Here is a 23,273-nt window from a genome sequence, read left to right as displayed (position 1 = left end):
CAATATATTTTGTTAATTCCACAAAGAAAATTGTATTTGTGGAAAACGCCACAAATGCCAGCAAGAGCAAAAAAAATAATTGTATAACGTTCTTTATCATGCATTTTTATGGTTATTCTTTATAGTTCATGTTTAAATTTTATTCATAAATAACAACACATTAATTTTAAACCTCATGTTTGTCACTACCTACTTTGTCACTACAATTTTCATATTTTTTTCATATTTTCATATTTTCGTTGTACACTGAAAATAAAAATTAGCCATGCGTTATCATTCTGTTTATCAGCTGATAAATATAATCAAACGTTAATTATCGCTAATCGCTAATTGGTGTACAATAATAACTTTCCTTGAAGATAGAGTCGCCTGGTCATGGTTAACTATATACTACAAGAATAAAAAAGTTTATTTTTAAAAAATGTTCTACATGAATCAAAATATTATTTTTTTACTGTACAAGAAAAGTGATAGTTTTTTTTTAAACTGTAAAACGGTTGTACGAACAACATGCATATATAAATAAAGGCCAGCTTTAATAAATAAGAATGTTTTTAATAGCAATCATTAAATTTCACACTCGCAATCAATTGCAATTTTTTGACAAGATTGTGGCTTTTGCTTAAAAATCTATTTTTGCTGAATTAACATAAAATACCTTAAAATCGACCATTCGTTTTAAACCAAAATGATGGATCATTTGAAAAAGGAAAATTAATATAGAGTAAATTAAAAAAATAAAATAACAAAAACTTATAATGGTAAAATTAAACGATAGACTCCAAATTGTAGATAAAAATTCTAATACAAAAGACACGAATAAAATTTTGACTAATTTTTAAGAAATAATGTATTTTATCAAAAACATTATTTCAAGAATTAGAGTGTTTTCGCTGTCCTATTTCTTTAATAATTATAGCTAAGCGGATGACCTCAAAAGTCTAGGAATTAATTAAGAATAATAAAAAAGTCTTATTCTACATTAAATTACAAATAGACTTCATTTTGAATAGTGAGATTCTAATTCTCATTATCAGAAAGTAATCAGCTTCGTCAAAGAATTTCATCATTGGACAATAATCCACTAGAAATAGGTTGTATAACAAATAGAGTCTTTCGATACGAGCGTGGGTTTCAAAAATAGGTCAAAGTTACAGAAACTTCGTCTTCTCAAAGATACCGAGTTTGAAAATCGTATAGAGGTAACGTGGAACAAAAGACTGGTACTTATTCCGTCGTTCCCGAGAGTTCGACCGCTGCGCCGTACGGTCGCTGAAATATCCGCGAACTTACGGAGCACGGGTATACGGATTCGCGTCAAACGTGTATACTCACGCGTGGACGCGGGGAGAATCTCGCGACCACCATGAAAATGGCCCAACCGGCCAGTGGATAAGGTCAGGGTGGTGCGCGCGCGAGAGAAAGAAAGAGGAAAGAGGAGCGAGAGCGAGAATAAGCGAAGACGGGAACGGGAGTAACCGGGACGCGCGGGCAAGGTCGGTCAGGATCAAAGAGACTCGGACGAGCAAGAGAGTGTCGGCGGCATCCCATTAGCTCCCAGAGACGACAACCACCTCTCGTATCTCGGGCTCGGATCCTCGGAGCTGAAGCGTACGACCCGACGCGCCGAGCGCACACTTCGGCTCTATACGCGAGCGCGCTCGCTCGATCTCTTCCCTCCCTCCTCTCTCATCTCATCTCCCCCTGCTCCGAAATCATCCTGGAGATACCATCGCGTATTTGTCGCTATTTCGTTACACGTCTCGCTCACGTGGGCGCGGATGATTTAATACCGCCGATGCCGGAATTACCGGACGCGGAGCGTATTTCAACCGACCCGAATGCGTTGTTAAACCGTTATAGAGAGAAGATCTGTGATTTCGACAAATCGTTCCCGTGAAGGGGGGTTCCGAAATTAAGCTCTTCGCGTTGTTCCGAGATTATGAAATGACAAAATGATCACATTTAATGGTAAAATAATCTTCCTCCGTTATAAAAAGAGGAAAACAATTATGAGATGTGATAATTGAGCGCTGATGATTCCAATTTTTAGCCGAATCTGTATTAAAGTATATAATACAATTATGACATTTTATAGCTCATGACAATTCTCTCTCTTCCTCTCTTTTTTTCTCTCGTCCGAAAAGCTGATGTTAATTTTTAGTTCGCGCTCATTTCCAATATTGCCGATTATTGACACGGATCACATTGCGTTGACATTTAATGAGTAATAATGAGCCGGGCGACAGATTACGATTGTAATTTGCAATTCGTACTTAAAACTTCCACGCGATATGACAGGAATCATGATTACCGTCCAATTATGGTGGATGAAAATCTTTCGGTACATGGAAACTTAATCTCCCGTTAATGTTGCAATCACATATACGACGCGTCGATTAATATTACCATATCGGCGCTCTGCCGCACGTCACGCCGTCGAGTCTTAATCACGTTCAATGCAATTTTGTACAATTTTACACGTTTAATCCTAGACGAGTCCACTTGTCGTCGTATCCCGAATCTCGTTTCATAAAACGGCGTCAAATGTCAATGCAAAATAAGAGATATATCTATTTATACGAATGCGTTTTTGTTTGTACCGCTTTTAACATTTGCGCGCTTCTAATCTGAAATTTTGAAGGGGGCATTGTGCGGAGAGACTGTATAGTTCGGAGAAATGCGGGGCATATGATGTCTTTTTTAGCGTTGACCGTCGAGAGTGCCTAGAAAAAGTTAAAAGCGTATCAACGGTACGGTTCACGCCGCCCGGCCGGGCCGAGCCGTGATATAATTTATTCAAGGGAGAAATGCGTGGCGGAGTCGCGTCGATAAAGATGGGGAGAATGCTGCCTGGCCCTCGTCACGATTGATCGGTGGCAAAATTCGATCTCCGGAACACGCCGAGGGATAGTAATGTCATACGGCAAGGTGGTCCACTCCCTTCTGCACACCGCCACGTCCCTCCTCCTTCTCCCGTAGATAAAAGAGAACTACGACTGCAACGATTTTGGAGCGACTCGCTACTGGCCGAATGTGGGTGGCGGGTTGTTCTTCCGTTGCAGTTGTGGGTCATATATTTTGCGATGGCGAGTGCCACGATATTTTTTATACTGTTCTTTTTTTTTCACGAAAGAGACGATAATTTTTAAAAAATTACATAAACATATAACGCAACGACACTGCAGGATTTGTGACAATAAAATCTACGATTCGTCCCCCCAAAATGCGAGAAGTCGCCGATATGCAGAGCCCGGAGTTTTCAAGCTCGTTATTTTCAGGCAGAGAGAAGAAAACACTAAAAAGAAATGTGGAGATTGCTCTATGGGACAAGAAAAAGTAAAATAAAAAAGGCAGATGTAGATGGATGCGGCAAAGAAATGTAAGACGTTGAAGAAGAAGAAGAAGAAGAAGAAGAAGAAGACGACGAAGAGGAAAAGGACGAGGGGATGGAAGAAGAGAGAGAGGGGGGGAGAGAGAGAAGAGGAACAAGGAGATATCTTGGAGTAGCTTGCTACTACGCGGGAGGATGGGAAGGGGGAAGCGGCGCCGGGGTTTGTGTCGAGGATGTCTGGTTGGCAGTTCAGAGGCGCCGACCCGGTGTCCCACGGCGTTCGTTTGGTATTTCATTAACACCTCCGCTAATTATTTCCCTTTTTTTACCGGCCAGTTTCGTAGCGGAATCGGGGAATGCACCTTACAAGACCGCTCGGTGCGGCCTCCTCTCGCGCCTCTGTCGAGTCCGCTTCTCGAGCAGCTGGCCGCCCAAGATACGCGCGACGCGCGTACAAGCCGGTGAATGTACGCAAATATACGCGAATGCGTGTACGCACGAACACGCACGCACGCACGGACAACATGCATGCATGCGTCCGCGTAAGTGCGTACGGTCGGCCGTCTTTAGCGACAAGAAAAAGAAAAGGAAGAGGGGAAAGGGCCGGCGCGGCGGACGGGAGAAGTAGCGTGCAGCGAGCGGTATCACGTCGGCAGAAATGCAGAAAATCGCTTCGCGATGTCCGGTCGAGCGGATCCACGGCTACACCTGTCTACTCGTGATAGATGTCCCGGCGACAACGACCAGAAAATGTTACCGCGAGTAATTCGATACGCCTTTCTTTCGGAGGTACAAAGGTACGATTTAAGTCCCGTCGACTGTCGCGCACGTACGTGCAAAAGTCTATTGCCGCCGATCTTCCGCCGGGACGATGAAGAAACCAGCTGTTCGACAAGTATATATAAAGTTATATTTATACAAATAAATTAGGAAAGATGTAAGACGCGCGCAAGATATATATATATGTGTTTGAGGCGCACGAAGTCTCAGGGAGAGACCTCTGATGGCCTGAGTTACCGGAATAACGACGGTCCTAATCGTCCAGAATTCAACGCGGGATCTCGCTGGCGACGTTCGGCCGGAGATGACAAGCGCGCTGGACCGGGCGCAGCATATCCTCGGCGCCGCACCGCCGATACCGCGGGCACCGCGCGGTCGACACTAAATTTAGGGCGTACGTTTAAATGAACGAAAAGGCCAGGTCCTCAGATATCCCCCGTTGAAATTTATGTAGGTGTTGGCCGTGGCTTTTATCAGTCCGGCCGGCATTCCTGCGCGTCCACCCGGCGCCCCGACGTCGCCGCCGAGCAGGTTCTAATTCGTGCGACTCTCCGAGTCGGTCGCACCTCATCCCTCCCTTGTTGTTCCGGTGATCCACCCTGCACCCGGCGCGAGACAACGCACCGATTTATTTTCATAAAATTTTCCTCGCACTTGAGATGCGACGTCCACTCTGCGCCGACCTTTTCGCACGGAGACAAAGCGCCGATAACACAAGCAACCGAAGGATTATCCGCGTCTGCACTTCTATCTTTTAGAATTTCGATTTCGATTTCCATAGAATCTCGCTCGTTTACCCTTTGCTCAATATTAATCGATATCAAACAATTAATTAAAAAAAAAAAAACGATTTTAGCGAGGGTCAATTTTTTCGAATAAATTTCTCATTCATATTCATTCTTCTAAGACCTCCGCGTAAGAATAAAGTCCGTTGTATTTGTCTCATTGAATGATTTGATAAAAATACCTGGCTTCTCTTTTATCGGCAGAATTATTACGAAAGAAATTAGACACAAGGGAAGGCTATATATAAATATTCTATCCGTAACAGATTTATACATGTACTATATAATATAGACTAGCGAGAAGGAATGTAGCAATAATATAGCTGTACCTAGTTCTCGCAAAGAAACTGAATAAATCAAATTCTTTTATATCCGGATTAGGAATAGGAAGATAAAGCTGTCTCGCTGTTTCACAAACTTATATATATGTATGAATTGCAATGTGCACTCATTTTAAAAACATCTTACGACGAAAAGCAACTATTTAGCGATCTAATTGTAAGATGAGCGGAATAATTATTATCCCAATTATCGTTTCGCCTCTCGTAAAAGTGCGAAGGGTATAAAGATTTTTTACAGCCACCGAAAAATTCTCCGAGGAATCCCTTCGTCAAACATTGGCCGGCACTTTGTGGCCGTCCTACCGTACAAATTTCGCTTCGCTAAAACCTGATGAAATGGACACGTGCCTCGCAGGCTTAGGTAAACAGACGGACGACGCATATCTGCGTTTTCTGCTCGCAGTCCGAGAGACGTGCATGTACGTTCGCCGCGCGACAAGTGCACGTATATCGAGACGTGGCCACCTATACGACCACCCATAGCAGGTCCCGTTGCGATTTCTCGGGAGGAAAAATCGTTCGGGAGAGAGATCGGGAACGACGATAAATTGAACATATACCGTACCGCGCCCGAGCGACGATTACGCTTCTTTATAAGCGACCCGAGCGCGATAAGCCCTCTCGAAACCTCTGCAGCGGCAGCGGTCCCTCTCTCGTTAGAGGGGTCTAATGACGGGAAACACAGGACCCCACGTCCGATAGTCCGGTGTTGTAAACCGGAGACTCTCCGAGGGTCTGGCGCCGGGCGCCGACCACAGCCAGGACCGGACATCTTCGGTCCGGCCCGATCCGATCCGATCCGCTCCGGGCCTTCTGGACTTTCTCGTGGCTAGAACAATGACCAAATGGCCCGTGAACGGCCGTGACCGTAAACCACAGCAGACGTACTTTTTACGTGACAATCGCGCACGCCGCTTCCTGTAAACCGATCCTGTGTATGTACACCGATGCTAAATCTCGCCTCGCGCGAACGATCGGGCCCTGCAATGCGACGTGTGACGTCGACGTTCGTCCTTATACAATACGAATCGAGGGACCGTGATCAGTTTCAAGACGATTTTTCATCGCCTATTCCAACAACTTGATCGACATGTCATCATCGTACCGTCCTATACGTTAAAACGCCTTTTTATCTCGATTCGTTTCTGTCGCGTTTACCACCACAGAATGAATTTAGATCGTTATCGTCCCATCGAGGTGCGAGCTCGCCAAAATTACGTGGTTTCGAGATGCGTCACACATCGACGACAGATACCGATGTCGTGATCCTTATCGCATCGGTCGACCGGTTAATCAATCGACCACGCGATAATGCGCGGAAACGTTATCACACGTCTTGTACCGTGCGTCCGCGACGCCTTTTTCCCACCGGGCGGCACGCCTTTGATCCGCGGGACGCACTGATTTTTCGTTGTATATGCTCCGCGAAAGAATCTGTCCGATCGCCGATAACTCTGTGTACCGAACGATTGCGTACGCTTTCGGCTCTCTCCGTCCGATGCAGGATCCCGAGAATCGTGGTATCATGGCGACAACACGCCGTTGTCGATTATGATTTTCACCGATAACAAACCCACAGATATAATTCCGCGTGATCGCCTATCTTGCGCTGCCCTGCTGGTTTCTAATCTATCTAAACCTGCTATGAATTTAAATATACACAAATATTAATTTTTTAACTAATATAAAACTATCGTAATAGAGTTTTATATATATAAATATTAAATTAATTTTATTTTGACGCAACAGCCTCTTTCAATTTAAAAGAATACATTTTTTATACACTTATCATCTTATATACGTTTCATCCTATCAAATGTATTCAGGTTGATTTCGTTCTTTGAAATATCGTAAGTGAAAGAGGGCTGGTTAAAAGATAAATATAAGTAATTTTTTTTATATTTTTTTCCCAAAGGAGAGAGATCGAGAGAAGGGGCGAAAAGACAGAGAAACTCACGTCGAGACACTGATATATGTCTATGCGCTTCGATAGAAAAGGCCCCGCATCTAATTCAATTGCAGGCCGCCGTTCCGCAAACACCACACACACACACACACACACTCACACACACACACACCCACACCCACACACACACACACACCCACACACACACCACAAACACTCATGATAATTCAATCAAGCCTACCCTATGACGTTATATCCACTTTCCGCCGCCCCTGCCGGGCCTAACCCCGTATGATGGCACCGCGCGGAGGGTGGAAACGGCTCGTAATCTCCGTATGAGAACATCTGCACTCTAATCGGCTGATGATTTCCGCCGAAGCCGAGCCCCCGCTTCTTAACGCGCACGCGTCTCTCCTCTCACGCGTACGAAATAAATCGTTCGTCGGCATGATCGTTCGCGGGGCAAACAATCGGGATTAGCGAGATGCGAGTTGAGAGCCTGGATCTTTATTTCGCAATTGATAGCAGCAGACTGGTTTTTCTATATCCGGCAGACACCGGGCGTCGCGGTCGTTGTACAGATATAGTCGTCATTTTGAGAAAAAGCACCGCACAAAACTGGTTTTTAATTTTAAATGGTTCATTAATATATTCGCGATCGTATACTGTATACTGTGTAATATCGTACATATTCGATGTGGTTCCTTTATATGAGCGAACATACTTTGAGAACTATAGGCATTGCACCTATTTATGAAGATATCAATAAATTTTTATAAAAATTATTTGTAAACAATAGCAGGCGCAGTAAAATAATAATACTAAAATATAAAATTGAGAATTGAACATAAAATATAATTTTAATTTTAAAAATAATTCGTGTATGAAAGTGACATTTAAAATAAAGCACTGAAGAATTTATTAGCATAAAATTACAAAAAAGAATCTTAAAAAAATGGTTATCTTAAATAATATTTTGATATATAATATTATAATTAAAAATATATGAATTACGCTATAGAATTCTTATTCTTTCATTCTCAAAAACAATTAGTAAAAAAGAAAGTAATAAAAGTGAATAAATTTGCAGAAGAGAAACTTATAAAATAGATACAAATTAATACGTACACTGCCGGCAAAAGTTGGAGGGAGAGAGAGAGGGAGAGAGGGAGGGAGGGAGGGAGGGAGGGAAAGGGAGAGAGAGAGAGAGGGGGAGAGAGAGGGAGAGGGAGAGGGAGAGAGGAAGAGAGAGAGAGAGAGAGGGAAAGGGAGAGAGAGGGAGAGGGAGAGAGAGAGGGAGAGAGAGAGGGAGGAAGGGAGGGAGGAAGAGAGGGAGAGAGAGAGAGAGAGAAACATCAGATTCATGCCTTATTCAATATCTTTTTCTTGATTTTAAAATAAATAAGCATTATATTTAGCATAATTGTGATTAACATTGTTTAATTTGCATTGTGGTTAGCATTCCTAGCACAATGTGATTAGCATCGTTTAACTGGAAAAAAAAACAGACTACGATCATAAAGCCTTTTTCCGAAACTGAGCTGTGAACCGTTTTGGAAGATGGATAAAAGTCTTCCGTCAGAGAAAAAAATTAATATACTTGTAACTAGATTACCTATAGATTAGTTTTAAAAAGTGATTAAATGTGCTATTGTGTGTGTGAAAAGGTGGCTATTTTGACAAGAAAAATGTCGAATATTCTTCAGTGTCTAATACTTTTTTTTTTCATTGTGTAAAAAATAGCTTTTGTAGCGCTTTCAAATATTTTATATTATTTTTTATTTGATTATAAGACAACGAATAAGATAATGAAAATGTGTTAAATTATAATGCATAAGTTTGATTTCATTTCATATTGTAGACATTTTTCAATTAATATGGTCTCAAGCTTTTGGTCGGCAGTGTAAATAAACGTTTGCTTTCTGTCATACAAAAGACATAGTACTATGTCGCCAGAACAAAATTTAATTCGCGGAAATGCCGTCACGAATATGTTAAACTCTTTACGAACTAAGTCCCACTATTTTTTTTATGACTGAACCTATCCAGCTTAAAAATTCTTACGAAATTTTATTACACTCCTGTATAGCCTCTCACCTAGCATAAAGTTCTCCCCACTCGACAAAACTAATTTTTTTTCTTGTGTTAAATATAATCCCTTTTCACCCTACATTCAGAGAAATATCTAAAATATTTTCAGAACCTTGTCAGTGGTTTGGATCTCGAAAACAGAATTCTGTCTTAGGCATTTTCGGAGATATATACCGGTCGAAATAGTCATTGTTTCGTGACGCCTTGTCAAGAAAGAAATCGCCAGATACACAAAGTATCGTAGCCTAGCACATTACATCGCGCACGTTTGGTCTAGTTGCGTTAGAATCTGCTCCGCGCGACTCGCATTGTATATTTAAGAATATTATAAATCGGCGATATGTAGATGCGAGTGCACGCGCGCGCCTCGAAAGATGGAAGATAAAAAAAGGAGGACGGATATTTAAATGTTTAACGTGTCGCGGGGCAGAGTTATGCGTGCGCCGGCGAGCGAGGAATCCCGGCGTTAACGTCGCAGTCGTTTTCCATGCACGGAATGCTGATACCGCGTAATTCTGTTTCAGGGTCTAATCATGCAAATGTATGAGCCGTTAATTAAAACCGACGTAAACTGTATCTCGCCACGGGACGCGAGGAGGGAAGGCGAGAGTGGAAGATCGACGGGTTTGTGCATCTCCCCGACTGCGGCCGTGGTAAGTATAACGCGAGTGAATTTTTCTCAGTTTTCGAGCAAACGCTTCTCGCTCTGAAAATCCGTCGATCGTAAATGTAGCAGACGAAACTGATGCATCACGCTGCAACGCAATTCTCAACTAGAGAAATTGAAAGAGCATAACATGGATCATACAGCATATACTTGCACGTATTTTATAAGCGCATAATGTCGTGTGTATATAACATTGTTCATTATGTACTGTTTTATTTATTATGTTTTTCATACGGTATATGGCTTCTACAACAAAAAACGTGATCTACTTACATTTGAAATTATTTACTTAAATATGATTTGTATCATCTGTATATATGAATGTAAGGGAAAACGTTTCACATTCTTCGGAAATGACTTTGATGTAACATTCTCTACTCTGTTTTGATTACCGAAAGCGGTCATTATCAAAACGCGGAGAGTGCGGCGTGAAGCAAAACCGGCCGAGCTAATTATTTTCGATCGCGCGACTAAATCGAAGTACACGTCCTGCGGTTAGATAGAAATCAATGAAATCGAACAAATTCGCGGAATTCCGGGTAAATTAATCGTGTAGAATCTAGATGGTTCAAATAGTCGCTGGAATTTCGAACACAGTCACCATATAATCGCGCTAGCCGATAATAAAACTCATCCAAAGTGTAAAACCGAGTACTCTTTGCATAATAAAAAAATCGAATTATCGGAACTTATTTATTATCATGGCGCAGAGTTATCACCGAGATGTCTAGTGGCACTATAGATATTAAATTTTGCCAAAGTTTCGTAGATGTTTCGATTAACGAACTATGCCTATTCGCCAAAAGAGGCATCGGAATACGGATTTTTCTTCAGATTGATATCCTTTTTTCATACCGCATCGAAAATCGAACTCGCGTCGTGATTATATACCGGCGCGAGCTCGCATTACTACGATCGCGCAATTCCACGTTAATTTAATTATTCTTTGTTTTCGGCATGCGGCGCAGTGCCTGCATCGCGGTCATCGACTTAATTATTCATCCGCCTCATTGAACACATTATCGAATTAATCGCAAGCATAAATTAAAGATCCGCGATTTTATCGTTGACGCGCTCGCACTCGCCATTCTTACTCGCGAATAATATAACGCCGCAATAATTACAAGCGATAAACACGGTTGATATTAATGTTGCCCCCGCGATAATTGCGACTTCGTTGGATCGCACGTACGCGCTCGCATAAGCGCGCGTGCAAAGCGCGCGCGCGAAAAACACGTGTTAAACGCAACACTGTAACATTTAATTACAGAAAATCATCGGCGAATCGTTTCGCGCCGTTGAATATTCCATGTATCCGATTATGAAAATGCGATAACTCGCGTTAATAATAAATGAGCACCACACGAGCGCCGGTTGCACGTGGAAAAGGCTCGTCGAGCTCCTGCATGAGCGGCGTCATTGACTCCGCTCTGATACAACGGTAAGCTCCTCGGGTTGTGTAACGTATCATCAGACACGTTCCTATATTCCGAATCCAGTGGTAAACACCAATTTTACACCCATCAAGATCGCGAATCGTCGCGATGTTATATGTATCGGTGAAATGAGAATTATATAAGCTCTCTTTCTCTCTCTTCTTTCTCCGTCTCTTTTTCTCACACATTTATTGTATTGCACATATGTATCTATTAAATTGCTTAATATTTAATTAATTAATATTTATAATTAATATATTTATAATTGAATTTTTAATATTTCCGCGCTTGAGAGGACGCTATCCTAGAAACGCTCAATAACTATAGCGATATTTCTGCCTTTCTCTGCCCTTCCCTCTCTCTCTCTGCCATCTCTGATAGAATGAGGTTACACGAAGAATGTAATTTGGATGTAATGTTCGACATGTAGTATGACGATATTTCTCTGAATGCCAGAATTCGGTAGATGATATGTGATCGCGGATTAATTTTTAATTTTATCATTATCACAAAATTTAGAACCGCAGCGTTTGTCGTCGTCCAGATATTATGACAAGCTTTTCCGACGGAAATATATTTGTCTTTAAGCAGCGAGATAATTAACGATTGATCTCGATCGCGCATTTTCACAGGCCCATTAACAGGTTTCACGTTTTGTTTCACCCTTTTCTCCTGCCGCTCTTGATGCGACTGTCTATCCTTGATTTACCGTCAATATTACGTCGGAAAATACGTGATGGACGATAACGCGTCTTCGGTAATGGGCGACGTTCCAAGGTTTATTTACCACAAGTGCACTTCATTAACTGTAAATTGCTCGAAAAGCATCCGCGGGATCCGAGACCAGCGAATTTTTTTTCTTTCTTTTTCTCTCGCGAAGGTTGAGCGCGATATTTTTATGATTTGCGCCGCAACGACGCGTCGTCGCCCATAAATCACGCGGACTTTAACTGCCGGCTTATCATGCGACAAAAAGATTTTATTCACCTGCGATGACTAGACACGCGTATACGACGACTTCCCGGTAATTTCAATGCCAACGGCATTGTAACGACGACGCGTCGCGCCGCGAGAAGCTGTTTCGCATGCTTTACGCGCTCGGACCAAAGTATCCGAGATGCTGTGTGTCGCTATGGTGTAATAATTCAGCGTCGTTTGTACGTCCAGTTCGCGTTAAACGCTCGATCTAACCATTCGAGACGTATATATGTCGTTGCCACTGGATCTCTTTTCTGTACGATTTCAAACCTGAGAGGCATCTAACTATTTAGTAAAAGATTAGTCGTAAAATTGTCGCGCGTTATTATTAAGCGTTACTCGGTTATCGCGTGATATATATAACCGCGCGAATGCTCGAAGACTCTAAGAAAGTGATTTGGAAGCAGAAGCCGGACTTACAAACGAATATACGACGCTCCACGTCGCACGATGGCTCCGACAAGATTATATCGTAAAAACAACTACATTGTTCATTCTGAACCGAAGGTTCGTTCCCAAGCATAGGCGAAAATTGATTGATTTCGATTCGTTTCGTTGCTGACTTCGATTCCGCGATTACTCGAACTACAAAGTTTAAAGATATTTGAAGAAAACATGCCATGGTTTATATTTACAATTTATAACTGTATAAATAATAATATATGTGTATATATCAACGGACGTATATCGCCCATGTTTAATGTGTGTTTGTCCTCTGATTTACGCTGACCCACATCAGCGTGGACGCGGTAAAATAATGAATACGAGAGGATGATTATTTGGCCATCTAATTACGCGACGTGTGCACAACGAAGTGACACGTTAAGCAAATTGTCGAGTGATTAGGGGTTTTTTAAACGTTTAAACAGCAACGATGTAGCGAGCCATGCAAATCGTCGTTAATTGATAGACAAAAACCATTATCGTTAAAAAAAGGATCAATCGAACAAGATTATCTGCAATGTAGGATCAATCGAGACACTCACGACAAAGTTCAGTCACTTGCTGGACGAAAATTAGAACAATTCGTTGCATACGCACACGAGTTTTGCGAATGAAGCTCGGTGGGAAACGGAAAATATCATATCTTGTGATCAATGTCATATAATTATTTTTATATTTAAAGCCTGCGTGAAATAATGAGTATTATTGTGCACATCTAGTAGCGTCTCTATACCTTACTTCGCACAGATTTTATGTCTTTATTAGGCTTATGAGCAACATGATGGTAACTGGTTCCTACGCGTCGCGAAACTTCTTCTTCAGATCATTTATTATCATGTAAGTCCCGGTCTACCATAGATGTTTTACGCTTTAAGCCGTAAGAAATTGACCAATCATAGTCGATTATTCTCTTCAAATTTGACCGTGATTGATCAATTTCTTAAGGTTTAGGACTTAAGACGTCTACTGTATTGAGACTGGTCAACTCTATGAAATAGAAAGCAGAGAAGAAAATTGATGAGAGGTATTGCTCCGGTATTGAAATTAAGGACTTTACAAAGAGTTGCGTTTCATTCCCGAGAGGGAGCTAACTCGTCAACATATCTTAAATCTGCGTGAAAAACGAAAGAAAGAAAAGGCTGAGATACTCACTCTGCGTGGGATCGGCAGGCTCGTCCTGTATATTGACCGGTGAAATTTTCAGCGATCTCGGAGGGCCCTGAAAGCCGATGGGCCCGGGCCCCCCGGCTGCGCCCACCCGCTGCATTACGCCGGCAGCCCCTATTTCCGCAGCTCTGCCACTCCTGCGCACCTCGCGCGACGGTTTTCGAGCAATCTTGAAGCCTTCGTACGCCGACCACCGGCCGTACCCTTTAAACTCGTGAAACTTCCGCCCGGCGTGTCTCTGCTACCTTCGAGACGTGTTACGAGAGGCTCACCGAGAGTCGAATCGGCACCGACAAGGAAAACATACAACGCGTAAGAGTCGCTTTGGGTTTTTCTGTTGCTTTTCCGTATTTCAAGTAAATTAAAACTCAATTTTCACGCGTTTAAAAAGCGGAGAACCATGCGGGGAGCTTTTGTTTAATGAATCACACGATATCGATGTACCCCGTCGGGACTCTCTTACATTATTGTATTTCATCGAAACGTTCAGTAAGCAAACTTTAAGTTGAAACTGAGTTTCACAGAAATTTCAAATTTTTAATTTTGGAATTAAATTAGCCTCGACCGGGTGTAATTGGCGTTCCAATGTATCTCTGTTATTCCGGCTTTGTGTCGTTAGCCTGTCCAGTTCGATCAACACTTTCACGATCTCTCGCTTCGTCGAGTTTCCTCAGTCACCCGGGTTATTCACTCTCTCCTCTCTTCCAACTGAATTCTCTCTTTCTCTCTCTCTCTCTCGGCGGATTCGCGACTCCTCGCTCGATTCTTCCGTTCCAATTCCTCCTCGGGATTTTCGTCGAATCGCCGCACTATCTCGCGATACGATACGCACTCACCGAATATCGCGAAACTTATCTTACGAGTTCGGCGAGAGATTTCTCGTGATTGTCAAACGCGAGTACGATCGCAGACACGATCGACGATGATGCAAAACTTCAATAACATTCTTGATCTCCCCGGTTTCGCCGTTCTTGCCAGAGCAACTGGCTTCGAAATCGGCGACTTGCCGATTTCTCGGTTCACGATCACCGGGATCGCGACACGATTACGTTCTCACTCATCAGCAGCGCCGGCGACGTAGCGACGAATATTCCCGTTATTGAAGCCCTCGAGGAGACGAGTCGAACGATAACAGACAGCGGCAAGGACAAGCGAAAGAAACGTTTATTGTAGCAGAAGCTGGACGTGACGTTCGGAGAAAGGTAGAGACGGAAAAGGAAGGAAGGGGACAACGGGACGGTGGGACGGGAGGAGAGCAGGTGAGAAGAAAGAAAGAAAGGGCAGGCATCGAGAGAAAGATAGACGGAAAGGGAGAGAGGGAGAAAGAGAGAGAGAGAGAGGAGAGAGAAAGAGAGAGAGAGAGAGAGAGAAAGAAAGGAGAAGAGAGACGGCACGGTTGCACGAAACTACCCCGACGAGACTGACGACGCGGGGCCCCGGGAGCCACTGACTGCCACAGTTAGGCGTCTCGCTATAGTCTGCTCGAGGATCCGACCCAACCTAAACCGGACCCCACTGCCGGATCCTCCCTCCCCACTGTCCGCTTCCGTCGCTCTCTCGCTCGCTCCCATTGTCAGTCCCGCGATCCCCGATCCCCACCCGGGCCACGCTGGTGGATCTCTATAACTTTCCCTACCACCTTCGGGCGTTCCTATCGAACGCGAGAGAGCGGCGCGCGACAGCGAACGATTCGTCCTCGCGGCGGAGTCGACGCCGTCCGGGATCCACGCCTCCGCGGCCTCCCGGCGAGCCGGCAACAAAATGGCCGACGCGCACCTAATCGATTCGCGCGTGTGCCTATCCTATCCTCCGCGACTCCACGCATCTTTCTCCTCCGCCTCGTAGCCGTCCACCACCACCGAGTCGCTCTCCTCCTACCGTCGCCGCGTTATCTCTTTCTCCCGCTCTCTTTTCTTCTCTTTCTCTCCGCTTCTCCTCCGTCTCTCCTCCGCCTCCGTCGCTCCTGCACCTTCCTTCTTCCTGCTACCCTCCTTTGTACGCCTCCGGTTGCCCTTCGTTGTTCCTTTGTCTTGTTTCTCTTCTCTTTCTCTCTCTCTCTCTCCGTCGCCGCCGATATATCGTCGTATTCGCCCACTCGTCTTCGCCGACATATTTTCCATCGTTTCTCTCCCTCTCGCTCCCGCGCTCTTTTCCCTCTCCCTTCCCCCCTCTCTCTCTCTCTCTCTCTCTCTCTCTCTCTCTCTCTCTCTCTCTCTCTCTCTCTCTCTCTCTCTCAACTCTAGCTCTTTCTCTCCGTTAATCTGCTCGCTGCCGTGATGCTACCCGATGAGCGGTAACCAAAGGCCAGTATCTATGTCGTGTCCATGGCACGCTATGCCCGTGTCCGCTCGACTGCAGCTCGCGATATCCTCTCACCGCGTACTCTCTCTTTCTCTTCCTCTCGTTTGTCTCTCCGGCTGTCTCACGATTTCGCTGTACCGATATATACCTATCGCGGTCCACTATCTCACGTGACTCGCGACCCGATCGTTACAACCAGTCACGCTTATATACTTTTTTTTTCTGTTTGTAGGGTTAATCGAGCCGTTAAATAATTTCGTGATATATAGAACGAGGGAAGTACACGGCTTAGATTGTTTAGATTTCTATACATGAACGCAAACTGGGACCGCGAGTCGGCTCGTATTGCGCAATTTTTCAAAATTGACAGACATCCAAACAATTCCCCTCTCCCGCCTGTTCCCTTTATTCCGCGTTTAAATCACGAAAACGTTTCGGGCTCTCGAGCTGTTTTCCTTCGCCTCACCGTCTTCCTTTCTGAGTAAACTGTCGCTTTAAAGGAATATTCGAGGACATACTTCGAACGTGTCTCTGGTAGAGAACGGCGGGACTCTTCCTACCGCCGCACGAGGTATATCGATTAGGTCGATTTCTGCGCAATGTCCGACAGAGGCTTGAAACATCGCGCAGCGAAAAAGTTCGGTTCGGATTCCATCGGATGAAAGAAAGGGATGTACCGTCGTAGCACCCCTTTTAATTCAGGTATACTTGTCCGATATATCTTTAAAGATAAATCGAAAAGCTTCGGCATGTGCGAACGGCGGGGATCTATATAGGCTGCATTTTGTCTATTAATTTCAGATAAAAAGTGACGGGGCAATTACGAAATTAAGAAAGAAGAAAGAAAATGGGAGCGACGTAACAATAACAAATGTATGGGGACAATGACGAGAGGGGTAGATTATAATTACTCTTGAGTACAAATATTTGTTATTTGTATTTTAATCCTAGAATCACAATGCGGTTTATCTCGAATCGGAATCACAATGACTACTATATTATTAAAAAGCTTCTCTCTTCTCTCCCCCCTCTCTCTCTCTCTCTCTCTTTCAGTTGAAGGTAATATTTATTATTGATAAAATATTTGCGAAATAAATTGTTATATCTTAGGGCCGGTTGTTCCAACCTGTTGGTAAGCTAACTAATAGTTAAGTCATATGTCTATCTTTGTCTAATGTAAAGGATAAACAAAGACATATATATGATTTAACTATTAGTTAGTTTACCAACAGGTTGGAACAATCAGGCCTTAATGTTTTTTGCGCAATAATTTTTAATTAAATCCGCACATGTATATAATTCTCTTGACATTGGGTCGAGTCGGTGTTGCGATTCTATATAGGGGTTGTCGTCTTCAAAACGTTCAGCTTGTTCTCGTCTGTAATAAGAATTTCTTTTACGGCAATTTTGCCTCCTGGAAAATTTAAGAAGAATCGCACTGCGATTTATGGATTGTTATGTACGCGTTCCAAAATTGAAAAGCATCGAAGCGCTGTTATAGTAAAACGAGTTAACTCACTGAATATAGGAATTTGAATCGAATAGATGGAGTCTCTAAAGTGCGGAGGTTCATGTTCGTCGAACTCAGCCGCGTATATATAATAACATTCTCTTAAATTTTTCAGATTAATTCATTTTCGTCCGATTAGCGGAGAAGCGATTTTAATGTCGTTAGAATAGACCAGATATCTCGCTTTTATCATCGACGATAGGGAACGATGTCGGATGACAAAATAAAATTTTCGCTCGTCCGACGTTTTTCGTTCCGACGTTTTTGCTCGGCCAAAGTTTGAAGCGCGTGCGTGTTTCTCGCGGAAGTAAATATTTCCTTCGCGTTTGTCGGGTCGGTGATTCATTCTCGCCGTATTATCCGACATTATGATTCAACGAGCGAGCTTTTTGCCTGAAAATTCTCGTTAAATCGTCTGGTCTCTATAAGACACGTCGACCGCATGGCTGTATCAATGTTTGACAAGATTACGTCTGCTGAATGGCGGGGATTGAATATCGCGGCAGTTATATCGTTTTCGTATTACAACCAGAAAAAAACGGCATTATCTGATTAATTAGAGCATTTTTTTTTCTAAACGTATACTAAATATCGCGCGATCTTTCGAAAGAACAATTTCAGAAATCTTTCAATTAGATTTTATTATAAAACACGTGCGTTTTTGATAGTTATAAAATAAATGGAGCAGCACAGAATTAAATGTGTTGGCGACTATAAATTAAAAAATCTTATTTTAATTCCTTTCGTAAATTATAATTTTTTACTCACTGTGAGCTACATATATCCGCATGAAATTCAAATTTCAGGATCGTTTGGTAACACAATTAAAGATTTAACAATAAAATTATATCTTAAATATTAAAAGTAGAAATTTCAGAAGAGATTTTCTTGCATTTGTTTCGAATGTCAGAAACGTTTACGTAAATATCATTTGCAATTTTTTTAAAATTGATATTAATATGTAAACATACTTCTACAAATAATTTCAAGTGTTTCGATAATTGCTAACAATTACGAAAATATGTGAGTATAGATTCTCTGTGAGAAGTGTGAGAATGTTGGGAACGAAAATCGACGCTAGGTATGTGGTCAAAATGTCTGTATATGTAGTTGGAGAAAGTACGCGATATTTAAACAAGTATAATTCGTTTACAAGCGCGTTAATGTAAAAATTGATATCTAAAGTCCGTTCGGCACTACTAGAAAATTATCGATCGATCGATCGAAAATATTTACGAAAGTGAAAGCTAATGCCATTATACCTCGGTATTGTAGTTTAAAGTGGATATAAAGATAAGATATCTCAATATATATATTACATTTGCTAAATGTGACCGTCTCGTTTCGCGTAAAATATTCAACATTACAGTAATTTGCAATAAAAACTGTTCTCGCTTGGCTATCCATCGATGCTGTCCTTGCCGCTTTAGTGTATAAATTAAATTAAACAATATCGCGCGACGTATAATACCGTATTCACACTGACTGAAACGCGACGCTTGTATAATCACAAACAAAATCGGACGGCTGCAATTACATAATTAATACAAAACGCAGCCTTAATTGGGGATGAAAGTGCCGATCGATATTGTCGATCTCTTCCGGTAAAACCGAGTTCGTTATCCGATTTCGCAGGATTAATATTGATCTCCTTTCAGTCGCGACGAAAAGAATAGTCCAAACTTGAACCAGTCGCGCGCGCGGACGGTGATGGTAGGCGCGGCTCGCGTGTCGCACGACACAACGGCGCGATTCAAGCGGAAAGCTCCTTTCTTCGAAGCCGAGGCTGAAAGGAGCTTGCGCAAAAAAGTGGAAAAAAAGAGCAGCGGCCTCGCGTGGCGTGCTGCGATTCGCACGGCAAAAAAAGAACGGGAAGATCTTTCGCGGTTCGCTTGCGGCGCATTTAGCTAATCCGCGCTGCGCCAGCGAGTCGATCGACGAGCCGAGAGGAATACAATATCGGGGACGGGCCATTTTGATGATAAAAGACCCAACTTGTCGTGCAAAACGTGTACCTCACAGTCTGTAGAGAACTTTTTTTAAATGCAAAGATATTAACAAAACAGTAAAACTTAAACGAGTAAGCAGAAACGAGCGTTGTGAGAAAAATTCAAAAAATTGTAAAATTTTAGAATCTGGTATGTCAAATGTTTTACTTCGTAGCTTATGGACGATTTTTTTTTTAATGTTAAAAGACTAGAAAGAATCGAAATTAAATAAAAATAAGCAGAAATATTATAATAAAAGAATAAAGAAAGTGAAAAAGTACGATCCGATGATTGAATCGTTGATATAGAAACACTTAATCGACATCGTTTCAGTTGTACAACAATTTTAATTGTAATCAATACAGCGCGAGTCTCTTACCAAAGAGACTGAAAGAATTTCTGTAAACGCTCTTTTATATAAGCCTCTATTGCGGATAATGTCGACGAACGAGCGCGCATTTGGCCTCCACTTACGGAGGAGGATGCTTGAACGATTTTATTATGCATTCCAGATGCTTGTACTGATACTTCTTCGAATGTCACGAAAATATTACGGAATCGTCGTTAGAGCGAAGGTAAACGTTTCCGAACGCGCTTTTATTATCTCGATGAGTTCAACGATGAGTTCAGCTACTGAGTATAAGAGCCGTACGACGTTTCACGGGAACGTATACCCAATGTCTTATTGCGTTCATGAAATCGCATGTAAGATAAATTGAATAAAACCGCGAATTTTCGGGATACGATTAGGAAACGCGCGAGCGGGAAGATAAGTCACGAGCGATACATTTTGACACGATAACATACGTTATTCCAACTTACTATAAATGTTTGTGACGTACACCTCGTGGTACTCGTAAAACTGTCAATACCATTACCATCAAGAGGCATTAGGTCGATTTACATCGAAATTTACATATATGTCTTTTTTAATGCGAATCGACAATATAGTTATCGTACACAATCGACAATATAGCTTTCATCTTTAAGGTAATAAAGAGAAACACACATGCACACATATAGAGCACACGCTCCTAGTGAGAAAATAATTAATTATTATTTTCTGCGCACTAATTTAATTATCATTTCTCATGCTTTAAATGCGATATCTATATGTATATAGTTAAATTAATATTTGTTAATGTTGAATTAAAGAACGTAGTCCGAAAACGTCTGATAAATGACGATTCGATTCGATTCGATTCTTTCTAATGCGCCGCAATCGGTGCGGAAAAATGACGAAAAAGTCCCCGCGCCTTCTGACTCGCCATTCTGAATCGAAAAACCGTTTCTCGGCGATATCGAGTGTCAGGAGATCGTCCATCTTAGCGACCGGTAAAGCGCAGCGCGCTTCGAAATTACGAGATTTTACAATGGGGAACGCGGCGCGGGACGCGGGACAGGGATATGTCTCGTGAAGTGGGAGCGTAAAGGAAGGCTTCTTAAGCGGCTCAGCGCGTAGGAGCGTGTAGATGCGGAAAGCCGACAAAGCTATCAGCGCCGAATGCATCCCGGAGCAGATGCGCTTCTCTCTTCAGTGCCTCTTTCTCCGGCCTCTCGTCTTCAGCCCCTTTTCTCTCTCTCTCTCCTTCTTTTTCTCCCTTTCGTAACTTTCTCGCTTGAACCTCTCGAAGGCATGCACGAGGCATGCCGATGGTCCGCAATAATTCACGCGAACTTCAAAACGCTTACAACGAGCCGCCGCCACTGCCGGAGATTCGTCGTTCACTCCCCTCTATTTCGGGGTGTTCGGCGCGACTTCCCGAACTAAGATATAGTAATTTGACACGAAACTCAACGCTCGCGAGAAATTCTCTCTCTCCCTTTCTCCTGTCTCTCAATATTTTTCTTTGATTTGTGGTTTCGTATCTATTCGTGGAATTACGAATTAAAGGAATAAGATAAAAGGATATTTATTAAAACATTTTTTTTTCACTAAATTTATAGCATAAATATATTATACCTTTCTCTTCGTTCTCATTGATATAGAGATAGGTATAGATAGATATATAGAAAGAATTACTGAAATACTTATCTCCGCGTAGAGAACCGAGATTGTACGTTTCACTTAGCTAAAGCGTGCTCCGTTTCGCTCGAGAAGAGTTTGGTCGTCGGGCGCGAGACACGGAGCTTAATCACAGAACTATTCGCTGTTGCGACACTTAAATCTACATATAGCAGGGGCAAAGGACGCATTTAAGGGTGAGTGACAAAGGAGGGGTGAGGAGGGAGAGAGGCAGGAGAACGACGTTGCGGAGAGGGCGCAAAACCTAGGACGGATTAAGGTTTTCTTTCGCACTGAGAAAGACGCCTCAGGGCACCGATTGACCTCCATATTCACGACCACCCGTCGCATCGGGAGCCGCTCTGAGCCGCTTAAGTAGGTAGGATTTAGTTCCGTGAAGCGACAACGAGTCGTGGCTGCCAGTCCCCTGCGCGTTAAGGCGCCACTCGCTATTCTTTTTCCTGCTACCTTACAGAACCATCAGGTCTGGAATCCCGATGGCGAGTCTACAGAAGCGCGTTCCACACTGTCGAGATAAAACAGTAACACTGACAGCGGTTTATCAGTCCAACGACGGCCCGTTGAAGCAGAGGAGGCCAACGTTTTGGACAAACATATAACCGAGTGACATAAAACCATCAAACGCGTTTAATTCTCGTTAAGTTAAATATCTGCGTCGTGTTCGCGAAAAGCGCGAAGGAAACAATAATATTGCTTCCTATAATTTCTGTTCGAGGCTAAAACGAGTCTCGAGTGCGGATGTATGATAAATTAATTGCTTGCTTATTTTTCGAACGGTTCCTTTCGATTGTACTCACTGTGTATAAAATAGTTTCAATCTTTATTAAGGTGCTCTTCAATTGATTGTCCTGGATAAACTTTCATTTTTTCTATGTAAAAGTGAGTGATTAGGATTGTTCCTTATAGAAAATCAAGTAGCACAGTTATTACAATATATTTCTTAATCAATTAGAAAAAATGCCATTTACGGTCCGGACTGGATCTTGATAGCCCAATAATAATATTTCTGTGTGAATTTTGTATACTTTTTTCCAAACTCAGTAAACTACGCGCCGACTTTGTCGGTCTTTAAAACGCAGCTCTTTGTTGGAACAGTAAATCCACATACTTTAAATCGATAGATGATTTAACTGTTGATGTTCATAAGCATTCTTATTAAATCAGTGTAAAGAATTTATTGGGAAAAATATTAACCCAGCCAAGTTTCGAACCTGGGCCTCTCTACATTCCGTGACAAACGTTTTTATTCGACCACTGACACTATATATTTATCGCAATAACGGGTTAATAATAAGGACATTTCTTTTTATTGTTAGTGAATAGGAAAAAAAGATTTCTTAATAAAATATGAGAACATGCGATATGATATTCGTGTTGGTGCCCGTTGTCATAAGACATGTTACACTGAGGATTGATTTCAGCGATACAAAGCAGAAAAACGTCTCTTGTTCACAGAACTGTTCCTCTGAAAAAAGAAAAAGTTAGTACTTGTTGAAATTTGTCGACGTGTCGGGACCGT

General features: G+C 42.5%; 2 protein-coding genes across 4 annotated transcripts in view; one reads left to right on the top strand and one right to left on the bottom strand.

Annotated features, from left to right (window-relative positions):
• The window catches only part of Tup (LIM1_Isl and LIM2_Isl domain-containing protein tup), a 34,754-nt gene extending 19,362 nt beyond the window's left edge, over nt 1–15,392 (bottom strand). For both annotated transcript variants that reach the window (XM_077416946.1, XM_077417018.1), the window contains exon 1: nt 13,915–15,392. In XM_077416946.1, the coding sequence (XP_077273072.1) occupies nt 13,915–14,029 (115 nt within the window). In that variant the 5' untranslated portion in view covers nt 14,030–15,392. The remainder of the gene's footprint in view (nt 1–13,914) is intronic.
• The window catches only part of LOC143903741 (uncharacterized), a 137,074-nt gene that overhangs the window by 47,583 nt on the left and 66,218 nt on the right, over nt 1–23,273 (top strand). For both annotated transcript variants that reach the window (XR_013258803.1, XM_077417650.1), the window contains exon 2: nt 9,762–9,890. Coding sequence is in view for 1 of the 2 variants with exons in the window: in XM_077417650.1 (XP_077273776.1) it covers nt 9,771–9,890 (120 nt within the window). In the remaining variant the exon portion in view is untranslated. The remainder of the gene's footprint in view (nt 1–9,761; nt 9,891–23,273) is intronic.

Source organism: Temnothorax americanus, unplaced genomic scaffold, assembly GCF_048541705.1.
Source record: "Temnothorax americanus isolate GAGA-0224 unplaced genomic scaffold, ASM4854170v1 Scaffold1, whole genome shotgun sequence".
Taxonomy (NCBI): Eukaryota; Metazoa; Arthropoda; class Insecta; order Hymenoptera; family Formicidae; genus Temnothorax; species Temnothorax americanus.
The sequence above is the reverse complement of the archived record's forward strand: the minus strand, read 5'-3'. Positions and strand labels throughout refer to the sequence as shown.